Source organism: Nycticebus coucang, chromosome 10 (genome assembly GCF_027406575.1).
Source record: "Nycticebus coucang isolate mNycCou1 chromosome 10, mNycCou1.pri, whole genome shotgun sequence".
Classification (NCBI taxonomy): domain Eukaryota; kingdom Metazoa; phylum Chordata; class Mammalia; order Primates; family Lorisidae; genus Nycticebus; species Nycticebus coucang.
In genome coordinates, this window is record NC_069789.1 from 128228521 (window position 1) to 128245917 (window position 17397).

Below are 17397 nucleotides of genomic sequence, written 5' to 3' on the forward strand. Positions count from 1 at the left end.
GTAGAGTGCCATTGTGTCACAGCTCACAGCAACCTCCAACTCTTGGGCTTAAGCGATTCTCTTGCCTCAGCCTCCCAAGTACCTGGTACCACAGGCACCTGCCACAATGCCTGGCTATTTTTTGTGGTTGTTGTTGCTGTTGTCATTGTTGTTTAGCTGACCCAGGCCTGGTTCAAACCCACCAGCCTCCGTGTATATGGTTGGCACTGTAACCACTGTGCTTGGGCACCGAGTCAATTTTTTATTTTATTATTTTTATTTTTTGAGACAGTTTTACTTTGTTGCCATTGGCAGAGTGCAGTGGCGTTATAGCTCACAGCAACTTCAAACTTGGGCTCAAGCAATTCTCTTGCCTCAGCCTGCTAAGTAGGTGGGACTACAGATGCCCACCACAAGGCCCAGCTACTTTTTTTTCTTTCTTTTTTTTTTTTTGCAGCTTTTGGCCAGGGCCGGGTTTGAACCCACCACCTCCGGCATTTTGGGGCCAGCAGCCTACTCCTTTGAGCCACAGGTGCCACCCCTGGCTATTTTTTTTCTTATTGCAGTTGTCATTCTTTTAGCTGGTCTGGGCCGGGTTCAAACCTGCCAGCTCCGGTGTATGTGGTCCACTGAGCTACAGGTGCCACCTCTTTTTTTTTTTGTAGAGACAGGGTCTTGCTGTTACCGAGGCTGGTCTCAAACTCCTGGCCTCAAGGGATCTCCCAACATAGCCTTCCAAAGTGTCATGGGATTATAGGAATGAGCCACTGTGGCTGGCCTGTAATGCTGTATTTTTACTATGCCCTTTCCAGGCTTAGGTATATTTAAATGCATAAATGCCATTGTGCGGCTGGACACGGTGGCTCAGGCCTGTAATCCCAGCACTGTGGGAGGCGGAGGTGGGTGGATACCTTGAGCTCACAGGTTTTGACACCAGCCTGAGCAAAAAAGCAAGACCCGGTCTCTACTAAAAATAGAAAAAACGAGGCAAGAGGATCGCTTGAGCCCAAGAGTTGGAGGTTGCTATGAGCTATGATGCCAAGGTGACAGTGACAGGATGAGACTCTGTCTCAAAAAACAAAACAAATGCCACTGTGTTACAATTGCCTCCATCAGTACAGTACCATGCTGTATACATTTGCAGCCTAGATGTGTAGGCGACTATCCAATCTAGGTCTGAGCATGTACACTCTACGATGTTCACACAATGAAACTGCTTAACATGTGTCCCTGTCATTAAATGTTGGAAGACTGTACTCCCAGGATTTCAGTTCAACCCAATAGAGAGCTACTGAGTTGGATTACCACTCCTGACCTCTCCCTACCTTCAACATGAAGCCCAGCGGTTGGAGAAATGGTCCATCAGACAAGCCCTGTATCTCCTACATCTCTCTCTGCCCACAGTGGGCATATTCTGGCATTAAGTTTGTGGCCTGCCCTGGGCCTGGTCAGTGTAGTCTCCTCATGTCACAGATCTTAATTTAGGAGTGCTCTACACACAGTAGGGAAGAAAGGGGTTTTGGCTTTCCCTAAACATCTACAACAAAACAAACCTTTTGAGACAGAGGAATTTATTTATAGTTATCATGAGCATTACAGACATTACTATGATTCCACTCTTCCATTATGCCTTTTGTTATGCTTTTTTTTTTTTTGGATACAGAGTCTTATATGTTGCCCTCAGTAGAGTGCCGTGACGTCACAGCTCACAGCAACCACAAACTCTTGAGCTTAAGCAATTCTCTTGCTTCAGCCCCTCAAGTAGCTGGGACGAGTCCGCCACAGTGCCCAGCCATTTTTTTTGCTGCAGTTGTCATTGTTGTTTACCTGGCCCGGGCTAGGTTCGAACCTGCCAGCCTCAGTGTATGCGGCTGGCGCTGCTGTAACCACTGTGCTACAGGTGCGAAGCCTAGGTTACTTTTTCTTCATTTCTTTTTTTGAGACAGACCCACACTCTGTCACTCTGGGCATCATAGCTCACAGCAACCTCAGATTCTTGAGCTCAAGTGATCACCTTGCCTCAGCCCACCATAACACCCAGCTAGTATTTTTATTTTTAGTGAGATGGGATCTTGAACTCCTAAGCTCAAGCAATCTACCTATCTCAGCCTCCCAGTCAGGATTACAGGTGTGAGCCACCATGCCTGGCCTTTTAAAAAAAAAAAAAAAGAGAGGAGGCCTTGCTATATTGCCAAGGCTAGCCCTTAGACTCCTGGCCTCAAGTGATCCTCCCACCTCAGCCTCCGGAATAGCTGGGACTTCAGGCTAGGGGCACTGTGGCTGACATTATGTTTCTACAAGAGAATATTACTGTCTAAAGAGAAATAACTTTTTTTTTTTTTTTTTAGAGATAGAGTCTTACTTTATCACCCTCAGTAGAATGCTGTGGAGTCACAGCTCATAGCAACCTCCAACTCCTGGGCTTAAGTGATTCTCTTGCCTCGGCCTCCCAAGTAGCTGGGACTACAGGCGCCTACTACAATGTCCTGCTGTTTTGTTTGTAGCAGTTCAAACTGCTACAAACAGTTTGGGGGCTGGGTTTGAACCCGCTACCCTCGGTATATGGGGCCAGCGCCCTACTCACTGAGCCACAGGCGCCACCTGAGAGAAAGAACTTTGACGAACATTTTTTATTCAACAGTTTTATTCTGCTTTAGAATAAAAACCTTGTTTAGATATTGTAAGGTGCACTGCAGGAATGCCATGCTGCCAGTTTTTGTTGGGGCACCAGATGCCCCAGCCAGTGACCCCAGAGGGCTGGGAAACGCGTAACTCGTACTTTCAGAGCATGTAGAACTAGTATTTACAGTTTTTCTTCTCAAAATCAGCCTGAGACATCTCAAGCAGTCTAACAGGTATTGCCATTAGCACTTGCTCTGATGCTCAGAATTCCTCAGAAATGTGTTCAATATCATGATTTGTGGGTCCTCCAAAAGGTTTTGTTAACATGCAAGCAAATAGTACTAGACAATGTTATTCTAAACTATGGCTGCCGAGTGTTGGATCTTAGTAATGAAACCAAATTACAAAACATTTCCTTGTAGAGCTATACAAAAGATATAAAATTAAAATTAAAAATATCAACCATCTTTAAATATTCCAATTCTCCTACAGTGCATTTTCCACATCTTTATCACTACTGAGTGTTTCAAGGAGAAAGTTAACAAAAATCAAACTAGATAAAAATATTTATATCTTTGGATCTCTTTATTCCACGGCCTTCATAAAAACAAAGAAAGTGGCCAAATTTTTTTTCCACTATAGCTTAAAATATCAAAAAGATTTACTAGTAATTTATAGTTAGCATTGAACTCTATATTGAGTCATTTGAGGGTCATAGGCCCACGGACCAGAGTGATGTGTTACAGGTTGCCAAAATAACTTCAAACACTCTGAATCCTCTTGAAATACTATGGAATGAGGCAAGGTATCATGACAAAATTCCAGGCATAATAGGAGTAACAGTTAATTGATGCCTAGTTTTACTGTACTAAAAAAGGAGGAGGGTTACTTATTTGAAAATACAACTAATTACAGTCTTATCTATGATTATTTACATTCGTATACTGAAAATATCTATTATTTGGGCAAATCCTGTGATAAGCCACTTGCTACAAAATGAAGTTCTTACAATAAGCATGAACAATTTATCCTTTTTAGATAATGGAAGAATGTATCAAAAATCTTCATTTATGTTCCAAACATTTAGAAAAAAAAAAAAATCAAAAATCTCTTTCTTAAGCTTGGAAAGCTAAGAAAAAAAGACCCACCCATAACTCTGCTTCTCAGCACATCAACTTCTGCAAGGACACAGTATGTTTGCTGACTTTAAAATGTTTATTCTTTAAAAAATTAGTTGCTTTTTATACAGCTATACAAAGTTCTTAATGTTTCTTTGGCAATGGAATATAATGGAATTTTACAACTATATAAAAAAGTTACCTTTGCCTAAGAAACAGTATTTACTGTGTGTACATAGTTGACTGACAAAATTCTCTACCATCCAGCACCCTAATTAATCGACGAAATAAGCTATCTCAAATTACAGGATTTCCAAAAGGAGAGACAGAGACACACGCACACGCGCACACACAACCTTCTGTGGCTCAAAACACAGTATCACGGCCCTATCTGCAGGCAACTTGCAATCATTGCCAAATACAATTTAGTGATAAAAAAAACCCTTTCAGTGATGAAAAAATACTTATAAGTCCCACTGAAGTACTGCTTTAGTTTAACTATACATAAGAAATTACTTAACCTTCTGCTATTCCAAATATATTTAATGCTCATTTTTTAAGATGAGCCTCCCCCCAAAAGTAACTGCATTTTATCTTTGAAAGTAAGCAGGAAAACAAACAAACAAAACCCCAGTGCTGGTGACAAATATACAGCGAATTCACTTCTTCATTCTTCGCAAAGACTGAAACCAATTTTCAGGACCATGAAGAGCTAGAAATTCACCTATTTTCAAAGACTTGTTTGTAGACTATGCAGCAACTTTGTTGTCTTTCTAAAAAGGAAAAAAAAATTAGCTCGTGTTCCAAATTACTGGTTTATAAATAAATATGTTTTACATTGCTTAAGTTTATTTAAAATTACCTAAATATAACTTTCTTTCACTTTCATATAGAAATAGGTTTCACAAATTTCTAGGAAATACACTAGAAGCTCTGTAAGCCGACCACTCAAGGGACTGTAACAAACTTGTCAACATACAGAGGTGGTCAACGGAAGGCACTAGGCCTGATGTACTAATCGTACACATGGTGCATGTCCAGTCTATGAAAATTAGGTCAACTTAAGGAGGTGGTCAGTGTAGGGTTGTAGTTGAGGCAGAGGTTCTACTGTCCTTTTACAACTTCTACACTCAGTAGGAGGTCATTATTTGTTTACTGTATTCCCCAGTCAGGTTAAATTTGTGGTACCATCTGGCTGGTGCTGGCAACAAGGCCGCTGTAAGATACATGCATAACCCAATATCGTTGGTTGCCCTCCTAATAATTTTTAAAAATAGAGAAAGAGGGCGGCGCCTGTGGCTCAGCGAGTAGGGCGCCGGCCCCACATGCCGAGGGTGGCGGGTTCAAACCCAGCCCCGGTCAAACTGCAACAACAAAAAAAAATAGCCGGGCGTTGTGGCGGGCGCCTGTAGTCCCAGCTACTAGGGAGGCTGAGGCAAGAGAATCGCGGAAGCCCAGGAGTTAGAGGTTGCTGTGAGCCGTGTGACGCCACAGCACTCTACCCGAGGGCGGTACAGTGAGACTCTGTCTCTACAAAAAAAAAAAAAAAAAAAAAATAGAGAAAGAACTTAATTAAAGCTTTGATTTAGAAGTTAAACTCATCAAAAACAATGGACAACGCACTTTGAAATGTAAGCTTCATAAAATCCCTGATGTCTTTATAAAGCAATAAAATACCCAGACACTAAAGTAATGACCAGCCTGAGCCAGAGTGAGACCTCATCTCTAAAAATAGCCAGGTGTTGTGGTGGGCACCTGTAGTCCCAGCTACTCCAGAGGGTGAGACAAGAGAATCCCTTAAGCCCAAGAGTTTGAGGTTGCTGTGAGTTGTGATGCCACGGCACTCTACCGAGGGCAATAAAGTCAGACTCTGTCTCAAAAACAGAAATAGAAATCTATTTTAAAAGGGGAACTTTAAAATGTTTAAAAAGTAACCAGTGAGGGCGGCGCCTGTGGCTCAGTCGTTAAGGCGCTGGCCCCATATACCGAGGGTGGCGGGTTCAAACCCAGCCTCGGCTGAACTGCAACCAAAAAATAGCTGGGCGTTGTGGCGGGTGCCTGTAGTCCCAGCTACTCGGGAGGCTGAGGCAAGAGAATTGCTTAAGCCCAGGAGTTGGAGGTTGCTGTGAGCTGTGTGATGCCACGGCACTCTACCGAGGGCCATAAAGTGAGACTCTGTCTCTACAAAAAAAAAAAAAAAAAAAGTAACCAGTGAGAAAGCAATGAAAGTCTCAAGAAGTTTATGGCATAGCAGGGGCTTTGATTTTCCTTTGGACTAGATGCTGCCACACACACGATTTTTACTACCGATTCTCACCCCAATTATTTGAAACAGACATTTCCCTATGTAAGACTTTATCTGTGAATACAATGACATACAGAAATAAATAAGCTAAAAGATGAACCTGCTGTTCCCCACCAAAGCCAACCTTCACATCTCCCAATTTATTTACTTTTTTTTTTTACCTTTCAGAAAGTTGTACGATCAGTCCAGACCTTTTAGGGTCCAAAAGCTGTGGTTTTCTGAAAGGTAAAAAAAAAAAAGAGAGATAGAGGGAAAAAGTGGGAAAGGGGAGAAGAGAAAATAAAAGTGGGGAGAGGAAACACGGTATCATGCTGAGTATCCTACACGGTCATTTCAGATACCTCACTGTCTCTGGATCGGCTCTGAAGAAACAAATTGAAATGCAAGGCACTCTGTATCCCCAGCTACAAGAGCACAGCCAGCTCCCACGCTTTTACTGGTGGTCCTCAGTATACAGAATAGGAGGTGGCTTCACTCTTTTTTTTTTTTTTTGTAGAGATAGCCTCTCACTTTATGGCCCTCGGTAGAGTGCCATGGCCTCACACAGCTCACAGCAACCTCCAACTCCTGGGCTTAAGCGATTCTCTTGCCTCAGCCTCCCGAGTAGCTGGGACTACAGGCGCCCGCCACAACACCCGGCTATTTTCTGGTTGCAGTTTGGCCGGGGCTGGGTTTGAACCCGCTACCCTCAGTATATGGGGCCGGTGCCTTACCGACTGAGCCACAGGCGCCGCCCTCTTTTTTTTTTTTTTTTTTAATTGACACAGTCTCACTACGTTGCCCTTGGTAGAGTGCCGTAGTGTCATAGCTCACAGCAACCTCAAACTCTTGGGCTCAAGAGACTCTCTTGCCTCAGCCTCCCTAGTAGCTGGGACTATAGGCGCCCACCACAATGCCTGGTTATTTTTTGTTTGTTTTAGGTTTTAGCAGGCCCAGGCTAGGTTTGAACCCACCAGCCCTGGTGCATGTGGCTGGCAACCTAACCACTGAGGTATAGGTGCCCAGCACCCCCCACCCTTTTTTTTGAGACAGAGTTTCACTTAGTCACCTCACCCTCAGTAGAAAGCGTAACAGCTCACAGCAACTTCAAATTCTTGGGCTCCAGTGATTCTCTTATTTTAGGGTAGCTTGGACTACAGGCGCCCGCCACACACCTGGCTGTTTTTAGAGACAAGGTCTCGCTCTGGCTCAGGCTGGTCTCTAATTCCTGAGCGCCAGCAATCCACCCACCTCAGCCTCCTAGAGTGTTAGGATTACAGGTGTGAGTCACTGCAGTGAATTCATATCAGCATGATAACCAATTACTTCAAGCTTGGTATAGCTTCATGTTGAGCTAGGTGTTTTGGTGAAAGAAAGTAAAACATAGGGCGGCGCCTGTGGCTCAGTCGGTAGGGCGCCGGCCCCATATACCAACGGTGGCGGGTTCAAACCCGGCCCGGCCAAACTGCAACCAAAAAATAGCCGGGCGTTGTGGCGGGCACCTGTAGTCCCAGCTACTCGGGAGGCTGAGGCAGGAGAATCGCCTAAGCCCAGGAGTTGGAGGTTGCTGTGAGCTGTGTGAGGCCACGGCACTCTACCAAGGGCCATAAAGTGAGACTCTATCTCTATAAAAAAAAAAAAAAAAGAAAAGTAAAACATACTTCCTAATGCCAATCTCATCTAGCTGGTAACAGAAAACAAAACAAAACACATGAAATGAGGAGAACATGTACTTAAAATGAGTTGGCCAAAGAAAACACAGAAGGTCAGAAGAGGAGGAATTCAGGGGAGGAAGGCCAAGGAGACAGAGGAAATCTTGGGCAAGACTGTGAAGGGTGAAAGGGGGCACCTAGGACATAAATGCCAAAAAGGCCGGGACTGCATCTGTTTGTCAGCACCAGTGCCCAGCACAGTGTCTGGCAAACATGGAGAATTCTGTGTATTTGGAAAATTAGGTTACAGTTGGAATCCAGGACAGTGTGTATAAAAGATGACCACAAGGCAACTTGCTTGAATCAGACAGGTTGAAGGGTAATGAGAAACAGGGGCTGAATCTATCAGGTGGGACCCTCACACGGTAAGAAAAGCAGGCAGCACAATGTAATATTAGAGCCTTCTAATCATCAGAGCAATGCCTGAGGGTCCACTGAGTCTCTGACAGAGGTTGGACTATCTGTCAAGGAGACACAAGTGTGGATAAAGACTCAAAATGACTGAACATGACATGGCTTAAAAAAGAAAAGCTTGCATTAATAAGTAAATGCAGGGCTGGGCACAGTGGCTGAGGCCTGTAATCCTAGCATTCTGGGAGGATCACTTGAGGTCAGGAGTTTGAGACCAGGCTAAGCCAGAGTGAGACCTCATCTCTACTAAAAATGGAAAAGCTAGCTGGGTGTGGTAGCAGGCACCTGTAGCACCAGCTACTAGGGAGGCTGAGGCAAGAGGATTGCTTGAACCCAAGAGTTTGAGGTTGCTGTGGTCTATGACGCCACAACACTCTACCCAGGGCAACAGAATGAGACTGTTTCTCTTTTCTTTTTTTGAGACAGAATCTCAAGCTGTTGCCCTGGGTAGAGTACTGTGACATCACAGCTCACAGCAACCTCCAACTCCTGGACTTAAGTGATTCTCTTGCCTCAGCCTCCCAAGTAGCTGGGACTACAGGTGCCTGCCACAATGCCTGGCTATTTTTTGGTTGTACTTGTCATTGTGGTTTGGCAGGCCCAGGCTGGATTCAAACCCGCCAGCTCTGGTGTATGTGGCTGGTGCCCTAGGCGCTTGAGTTACAGGTGTGGAGCCAAGATTCTGTTTAAAAAAAAAAAAAAAAAAAATGCATGAAATCCAGGTGTGATGATTCACCCCTGTAATCCCAGCACTCTGGGAGGTAGTGGGACGATCTATTGAGCTCAGGAGTTTGATACCAACCTGAACAAGAGCAAGACCATATCTCTACTAATAGAAAAAACTAGCCAGGTGTTATGGCAGGCACCTGTAGTCTCAGGCACTCAGGAGGCTGAGGCAGGAGGATCGCTTAAACCCAGGAGTTTGAGGTTGTTGAGAGCTAGGCTGACACCACAGAACTCTAGCATGGGCAATAGAATATGACTCTGTCTCAAAAAAAGTATATGAGGCTTTGCGTGGTGGCTCACGCCTGTTATACCAACACTCTGGAAGGCCGAGACGGTGTATTGCTTGTGCTAAGGAATTTAAAACCAGCCTGAACAACAGTGAGACCCCTATGTCTAAAAACCAACCAGTGTTGTAGTGAGTGCCTGTAGTCCCAGCTACTCAGGAGGCTGAGGCAAGAGGATTGCTTAAGCCCATGAATTTGAGGTTGCTGTGAACTATGATGTCACGGCACTCTACCCAGGACAACATAGTCAGACCCCGTCTCAAAAAACCAAAAACAAAAAAAAAAAAACATGTAGCAGCACACAGTGGTTGCTCAACAAAGATTTGTTAACGAGTATTAAGAGAAAGATATAACGATCCAGCCATACACAGGAAACAGAACAGCTATTTTTTCATATATCCAAAAAACTTATCACGAAGCAATGTTATCTACATTCTGTGTACTTACAAGGGTAGACTCAAACCAACAGGTAGGCTGAAGACACAGGAAAAATTTTTTACTCATTTCGTGTGCCTGTTAAATGTGAACAATGTATTTGTGGGATGGGACGGATGCCTTCGGAGGAGTAAGCTCCCAGCTCCCACAAGGGAGGACACTACAGAAGAGGTTTATGATTGGTCTATTCTTCAACTGTTCTCCAATTATGAGAGTTCAACAGCAAGATACAAGGCAGATGAGTAAGAGAAATGCAGTGCAGAAACATACAAAGTCCAAGATGGAAAACTGGTTAGAAGCTACCAGTGGACAAGTTCATAAAAGGGAGGGAGGGAGCAGCACCTGTGGCTCAAAGGAGTGGGGCACTGGCCCCATATGCTAGAGGTGGCAGGTTCAAGCCCAGCCCTGGCCAAAAACTGCAAAAAAAAAAAGGAAGGGAGGCGGAGGGAGGGAGAGGGAGAAAGGGAGAAAGACAGAGATCTTGCCAACAAATAAGCACACTATGAGTGAGAGTAAGTGTGTAAACACTAGCATGACTGCTCAGGAGAAGGGGCCAATGGAACTCCTCAGGCAGAAGGAATGGGGAAAAAGAACCTGAGCAAAGTGTTAGAATTCTTTTTCTGTTTTTGAGACAGAGTATCATCTTGCCCTCGTAGAGTGCAATGGTGTCACAACTCACAGCAACCTCCAACTCTTGGGTTTAAGTGATTCTCTTGCCTCAGCCTCCCAAGTAGCTGGGACTACAGGCACTGGCCACAACACCGGCTATTTTTTGTTGCAGCTGTCATTATTTAGCTGGCCTGGGCTGGGTTCAAATCTGCCAGCCTTGGTGTATATGGCCGGTGCTATAACCACTGTGCTATGGGAGGTGAGGCTAACTTTTAAAATTTTTTGTACAGACAAGGTCTTTGTATGTTAACTAGGCTGGTATCAAATTCCTGGCCTCAAGTGATCCTCCTGCCTGGAGGATTATATAAACATCCTAATGAGGTATATCCTCCATTGAAAAAGTCAAAAGGGAGGTTATTCTAATGCCCTCAAAAAAAACAAAACAAAACAAAAATAGATAAAAATAAAAATGTTGAGTTTCATAAAGCTGCGTACCAACCACAAAGTATATAATAATACTTACCCTATATTCAAAATCTGCAAACTCCCTGCCCCCACGACCTCCTCTGAATCCGCCACGAAATCCTCGAGGGGTGGTGAAGGTACCACCTCTGCCACCACCGCGCCCTCTACCACCACGGAAACCGAGACCTCCTCTGCCTCTGTACCCGCCACGGCCACGGTTTGGACGAAGTGGGATTCCAAATGTTTCTGCATTTAATCTCCTTTCTTCAGCCCATGTAGGTCTTCGTTCTCTATTATAAAAGCAAATGTTCAGTATATTAGGTTTAAAAGAACATTTCTTGGCAAAAGTTTAGGTAATTCCTAAAGATTAAAAATAAGTATCTTATCTAAGTTATCACAAGATGTCCATGGCATAGGAGTTCAATAGTTCAATATTATTTCTATAACATTCCCGGGCGGTACCTGTGGCTCAGTGAGTAGGGCGCCGGCCCCATATGCCGAGGGTGGCGGGTTCAAACCCAGCCCCGGCCAAACTGCAACCAAAAAAAAAAAAAAAAAAAAATAGCCGGGTGTTGTGGCGGGCGCCTGTAGTCCCAGCTGCTCGGGAGGCTGAGGCAAGAGAATTGCTGAAGCCCAAGAGTTGGAGGTTGCTGTGAGCCGTGTGACGCCACGGCACTCTACCGAGGGCCATAAAGTGAGACTCTGTCTCTACAAAAAAAAAAACATTCCCTGAAACTTCATGTAAACACATAACTGATACTGGTTTCGGAAAATGAAATAGCTGATAAAGAAAGTGGATAACAGCCCCAACAAAATGAAAATTCTATACAAATGAGATTGGAAATTGACTTCACTTTCCACTCTGCCCCATGTTAAATAGGGCAAAGCCAAGGCTTTGAAACCTTGTCTCAGAAAGCTAGAAGATGGAAGGTAGGTCTCTGAGTCACCAGTATGCTCCTGGCCCGCTCTCTGGATCCAATGCCAATTAACTAATAGGTATCTGAATTGTTGCTGCTGTCATCCAGCCTAGATAATCCCAGGACCCAGACTCATACCCATCCATGTTTAAATTGAAGCAAACAACTGCCACAGGGTGGCACCAAATCTCAGCCGGAACACCAACAACTTGAATAGGGAGCAGAACCTTGTTACGTGGGGTTTCAATCAACCTCACAATAATTTGCCAATTTTCTGGACCCTCGTTTACTATGATATGGCAGAGTTATGTTGTATTGGCAAACTTCAAAGTAATATTAGCACTTTGGCTTTGGCCTCACTTGATCTACAGAAAAGGTCTTACTTAGCTATTACATGAATGTTTCTGTTTTAATTACTAATATTCAAATGTGAATACCTCTCTAAACAGAAGTATATGGGTATTTAGTTTAACAGTGTACCTATTATCATCACAGGAAATATTATCGAAGAAGGACTTAGTTTTGTCATAGTAGCAGTTCGGTCCCAGTGGATCTTCTTCATCGGCATTTCCTTCACTGTTCTGGGTATCAACTCCTGAGTCTCCTTTATCTTCACCATTTACAGGCTTGTCTTGTTTCTCAAGTTTATCTTCTAAGGAAAAATAAGCAAATACCATAAAAGTCAAAGGCTTGTATAAAATAAAATTAGACACAATTTGAAAAATATCTTTAATTCACAGATCAAATAAGATTATTATTATTATTTTTTTGCAGTTTTTGGGTGGGGCTGGGTTTGAATCCGCCACCTCTGGCATATGGGGTTGGTGCCCTACTCCTTTGAGCCACAGGCGCCACCCCAAATAAGATTATTTTCTGATGGCCTGGCACCTGTAGCTCAGGAGCTAGGACGCCAGCCACATACACCGACCGGGGCTGGCAGGTTCAAACCTGGCCTGGACCTGCTAAATAACAATGACAACTACAACAACAACAAAAAATAGGGGGGCATTGTGGTGGGCGCCTGTAGTCCCAGCTATTTGGGACGCTGAGGCAAGAGACTTGCTTAAACCCAAGAGTTTGAGGTTGCTGGGAGCTGTGATGCCAAACACTTTACTGAGAGTAACACAGCGACTCTGTCTCAGGAAAAAAAAAAAAAAAAAAGATTATTTTCTGAGCAGAAAAAGCAAAGCTTACCTTTTAATTTAAGTTTATTATGAAACTCTCTGTCAATCTCCTCCTTGTTAAATTGTGCGTTTGCACTTTCAAAGTCAAAGTCTTTCTCAAATTTCATTGGACCATCTCGCCGAATACCAAATCTTCCTCTGCCACCTCGATGACCCCCACGCCCTCTTCTTGGAGCTGAAGGAGCACCTGGAGCTATGTTAATAAAGAATGTATACAAAATACAATGAACACAGTACTAATAGGATGCTGGTAGATGGTCTAATACACGCCTACATAAGAGAAAAACTCAATTTCAATTTAAGGTGGGGGGAGGAGGAATGAGGGAGGAAGGGGAAAAGGGGATATATAGCGCACATCTCTTGGGTATGGGAAACAACTACAAGAGAGACTCTTATATTTAACAAATGCAAACACTGCAACCCAGTTGTTTGTACCCCCACTTAAGCTGAAATTAAAAAAAAAAAAAAAAAGAATATATACAATGGACATTCAACATGTAATAGTTTAGGACAGAAATTGTTACTGTGGTCTTTATATAATATGAAAGACGGTCCGGCAAGGTGGCTCACACTTGTAATCCCAGCACAGTGAGAGGCTGAAGTGGCAGAATTCATTTAGCTCAGGAGTTTGAGACTTGTCTGAGCGAGAGTGAGAACCCTGACTCATTAAAAAAAAGAAAAACCAGGCTTGGCGCCTGTGGCTCGAGTGGCTAAGGCGCCAGCCACACACACCTGAGCTGATGGGTTCGAATCCAGCCCAGGCCAGCCAAACAACAATCATGGCTGCAACCAAAAAATAGCCATTGTGGGGGGCGCCTGTAGTCCCAGCTACTTGGGAGGCAGAGGCAGGAGAATCGCTTGTGCCCAGGAGTTGGGAGGTTGTTGTGAGCTGTGAAGGCATGGCACTCTACCCAGGATGACAGCTTGAAGCTCCGTCTCAAAAAAAAAAAAAGAAAAGAAAAGAAAAGAAAAACCCAGCTGGGGGCCACAGTGAGTGCCTATAATCCCAGTGGCTTCCAGAGGCTGAGGCAGCTGGATGCCCATAGCTGGAGTCTGAGGTTGTAGTGAACTATGATGCCATTGCATGCTGCTCAGGCACAGGGTGGGACTCTTGTAACAACAACAACAAAGATCAACAACAGAAAGGCTTACCAAGACTTTTTTTTTTTGCAGTTTTTGGCTGGGGCCGGGTTTGAACCCACCACCTCCAATATATGGGGCTGGCGCCCTCCGCCACACAGGCTTACCAAGTCTTTGTAAACATTATACTTACTTTTAGAACAAAAAATTAAGTTTTTACTAACATTTACTATATAGACTGAGAATAGCACACAAAATTTATAAACATTCATATTCATGGGCCACACACTCATGTATGTGTTACTAACAATATACAATCACACTGCTGCATTAAACCGATGCATGTTCCCTGAGGGGAGGGGCTTTGTTCTTATTGTTACACCCCCAATACCTACAGACACATAGTGGGTTTTCAAAATTTAGAAAGCCTTTTATGTATTTACAGCAAAAAAAAAAAAAATACATGAAGACTAGTCACAAGTTGTGAGACAGGAGGTGTTATTTCCACATCACAGATTCAACAACAGACCCAAGTTCTTCCTGAACTCTGAACACTTTCCATCATCTTGACTGTCTCCCTCTGAACTGCACTAATTGTTGGAGTTTGCTTGTATCAGTATATTCTCTTAATAATAACATGATTTTAGCCAGTCACACAAAATGTAATCAAGCAACACGAAGCAGCACAATTTATATTGGAAACTCCGCACCCCAAATATCCAGCATGGGAGGACTGGTGGTTAAGAAAAATATAGGACAGTATGTGATAGCAGTTAATTGAAAAAACGGCAGAGGATAAAGCAGTAGGAATTTTAATGATGATAATTATGTGAAAAGTTTAATGCATATTGACAAATATCAGATGTGCCTACAGGGTAACAGACAGGTTTGTGTTCACTGTTTGCTGACATTTGGCAAATTGCCTGGTTTGAGAAAACCACAAAACCCCATAGCAGCATATCCAAACACTTAAATCTAGATAAGCAGGACATTTTATTTATTTATTTATTTATTTTGTAGAGACAGCGTCTCACTTTGTCGCCCTCAGTAGAGTGCTGTGATGTTACAGCTCACAGCAACCTCCAACTCTTGGGTTTAGGTGATTCTCTTGCCTCAGCCTCCAGTAGCTGCGACTACAGGTGCCCACCATGCCTGGCTATTTTTTGTTGCAGTTTGGCAGGAGCTGGGTTTGAGCCCGCCCCCTTGGTATATGGGGCCGGCACCCCATTCACTGAGCCACAGGCACCGCCTCATTTATTTATTTTTTTAGAGACAGTCTCACTTTGTCACCTTCAGTAGAGTGCTATGGCATCACATCTCACAGCAACCTCCAACTCTGGGCTTAGATGATTCTCTTGCCTGAGCCTCCTGAGTAGAGCTGGGACTACAGGTGCCTGCCACAATGCCGGGCTATTTTTTTGTTGTAGTTTGGCCAGGGCTAAGTTTGAACCCATCACCCTTGGTATATGGCAGCACCCAAGCAGGATATTTAAAACATTCAACTTTGCTATTAAAAATCCCTTACTTGGGCGGCGCCTGTGGCTCAGCGGGTAGGGTGCCGGCCCCGTATGCCGAGGGTGAAGGGTTCAAACCTAGCCCCGGCCAAACTGCAACAAAAAAATAGCCGGGCGTTGTGGCGGGCGCCTGTAGTCCCAGATACTTGGGAGGCTGAGTCAAGAGAATCGCCTAAGCCCAAGGATTTGGAGGTTGCTGTGAGCTGTGTGATGCCACGGCACTCTACTGAGGGCGATAAGGTGAGACTCTGTCTCTACAAAAAAAAAAAAAAAAAAAAAAAAAAAAATCCCTTACAAGCCAGAAAGTATAGCATGATTTTTCAATCTTTTTTTTTTTTTGAGGCAGAATCTTACTTTGTCGCCTTCTGTAGAGTGCTGTAAAATCATAGCTCACAGCAACCTCAAATTCTTGAGCTCAAGTGATCTTCTTGCCTCAGCCTCCCAAGTAGCTGGGACTACAGCCACAACACCTGGCTATTTTTAGAGACAAGGTCTCGCTTTGGCTCAGACTGGTCTTGAACCCATGAGTGCAGCCAATTCACCTGCCTCTGCCTCCCAAGTGCTGGGATTACAGGAGTGAGCCATTGCACCTGGCCCAGTATTTATATTTTTAAGGCCAGGAATAATGGCTCACACCTATAATCTATAGGAGGATAAGGCAGGAGATGGCTTGAGGTCAGGAGTTTGAGACCAATCTGAGCAAGAGTGAGACACTACCTCTATAGAAAAACAGAAAAATCAGCTGGGCATGGTGGCATGTACCTATAGTCCTAGCTACTTGGGAAGTGATCAGGAGGATCACTCGCGCTCAGGAGTTAGAAGTTACACTGAACTATGATCATGCTACCTGGGGTGAAAAAGTGAGACTCTGTCTCAAAACAAATAAACAATAAAAACTTACTGGCTTAGCACCTGTAGCTCAGCGGCTAGGGCACTAGCCACATACACCGGAGCTGGCGGGTTTGAACCCAGCCCTGGCCTGCCAAACAACAATTACAACCGAAAAATAGCTGGGCGTTGTGGCAGGTGCCTATAGTCCCAGTTGCTTGGGAGGCTGAGGCAAGAGAATTGCTTAAGCCCAAGAGTTTGAGGTTGGCTGTGAGCTGTGATAACACAGCATTCTGGGTAAAATAGTGAAACTCTAGGGTGGCGCCTGTGGCTCAGTGAGTAGGGCGCCGGCCCCATATACCAAGGGTGGTGGGTTCAAACCCACCCTGGCTGAACTGCAACCAAAAAATAGCGGGGCATTGTGGCGGGTGCCTGTAGTCCCAGCTGCTCGGAAAACTGAGGCAGGAGAATTGCGAAAGCCCAAGAGCTGGAGGTTGCTGTGAGTCCTGCGACATCATGACACTCTACCAAGGGTGGTAAAGTGAGACTCTGTCTCTACAAAAAAAAAAAATCCAAACTTTCCTACTTTTCTAAAATTAAGTGAAAGATGACTTTGCAATCATTATCTAAATTAAGGTGATTAGGCATTTTACTTTTTAATATCGAAGTTTGTTTTTTTTGTAGAGACAGAGTCTCACTGTACCGCCCTCAGTAGAGTGCCGTGGCGTCACACGGCTCACAGCAACCTCTAACTCTTGGGCTTACGCGATTCTCTTGCCTCAGTCTCCCAAGCAGCTGGGACTACAGGCGCCCACCACAACGCCCGGCTATTTTTTTGTTGCAGTTTGGCCGGGGCTGGGTTTGAACCTGCCACCCTTGGCATATGGGGCCGGCGCCCTACTCACTGAGCCACAGGCGCCGCCCCAATATCGAAGTTTTTAATTATATTCTCCAACAATAAAATTTGAAAATATGAAAAAACAGATGATTTGGGAATGTTAAAACAAAAGCAAATAAGGAAGATAGAAAACCTCATTAAATCAATAATCACAAAAGAAAATTAAAGTTTTATGGCCAGGCCTGGTGGACTGCCTGAAGCTCACAGGCAGAGGAAGAGAAAGACCCCCATCTCTAAAAAATAGCTGAGTGTTGTGGCAGGCGCCTTTAGTCAAAGCTACTCGAGAGGCTGAGGAAAGAGAATCCCTTGAACCCAAGAGTTTGAGGTTGCT

General features: G+C 44.2%; 1 protein-coding gene across 8 annotated transcripts in view; it reads right to left on the reverse strand.

Annotated features, from left to right (window-relative positions):
• Nucleotides 1–3797: 3797 nt before the first annotated feature.
• Nucleotides 3798–17397, reverse strand: part of LSM14A (LSM14A mRNA processing body assembly factor) — a 60507-nt gene continuing 46907 nt past the window's right edge. For 3 of the 8 annotated variants that reach the window (XM_053608259.1, XM_053608257.1, XM_053608253.1), the window contains 4 exons: nt 12757–12939; nt 12043–12214; nt 10704–10935; nt 3798–4492 (listed from right to left, as the gene is read on the reverse strand). In XM_053608259.1, the coding sequence (XP_053464234.1) occupies nt 4469–4492; nt 10704–10935; nt 12043–12214; nt 12757–12939 (611 nt within the window). In that variant the 3' untranslated portion in view covers nt 3798–4468. Of the gene's footprint in view, nt 4493–6185; nt 6243–7624; nt 10936–12042; nt 12215–12756; nt 12940–17397 lie in introns of those variants that run through there. The other 5 variants (XM_053608258.1, XM_053608254.1, XM_053608256.1 and 2 more) reach the window with 3 other exon arrangements.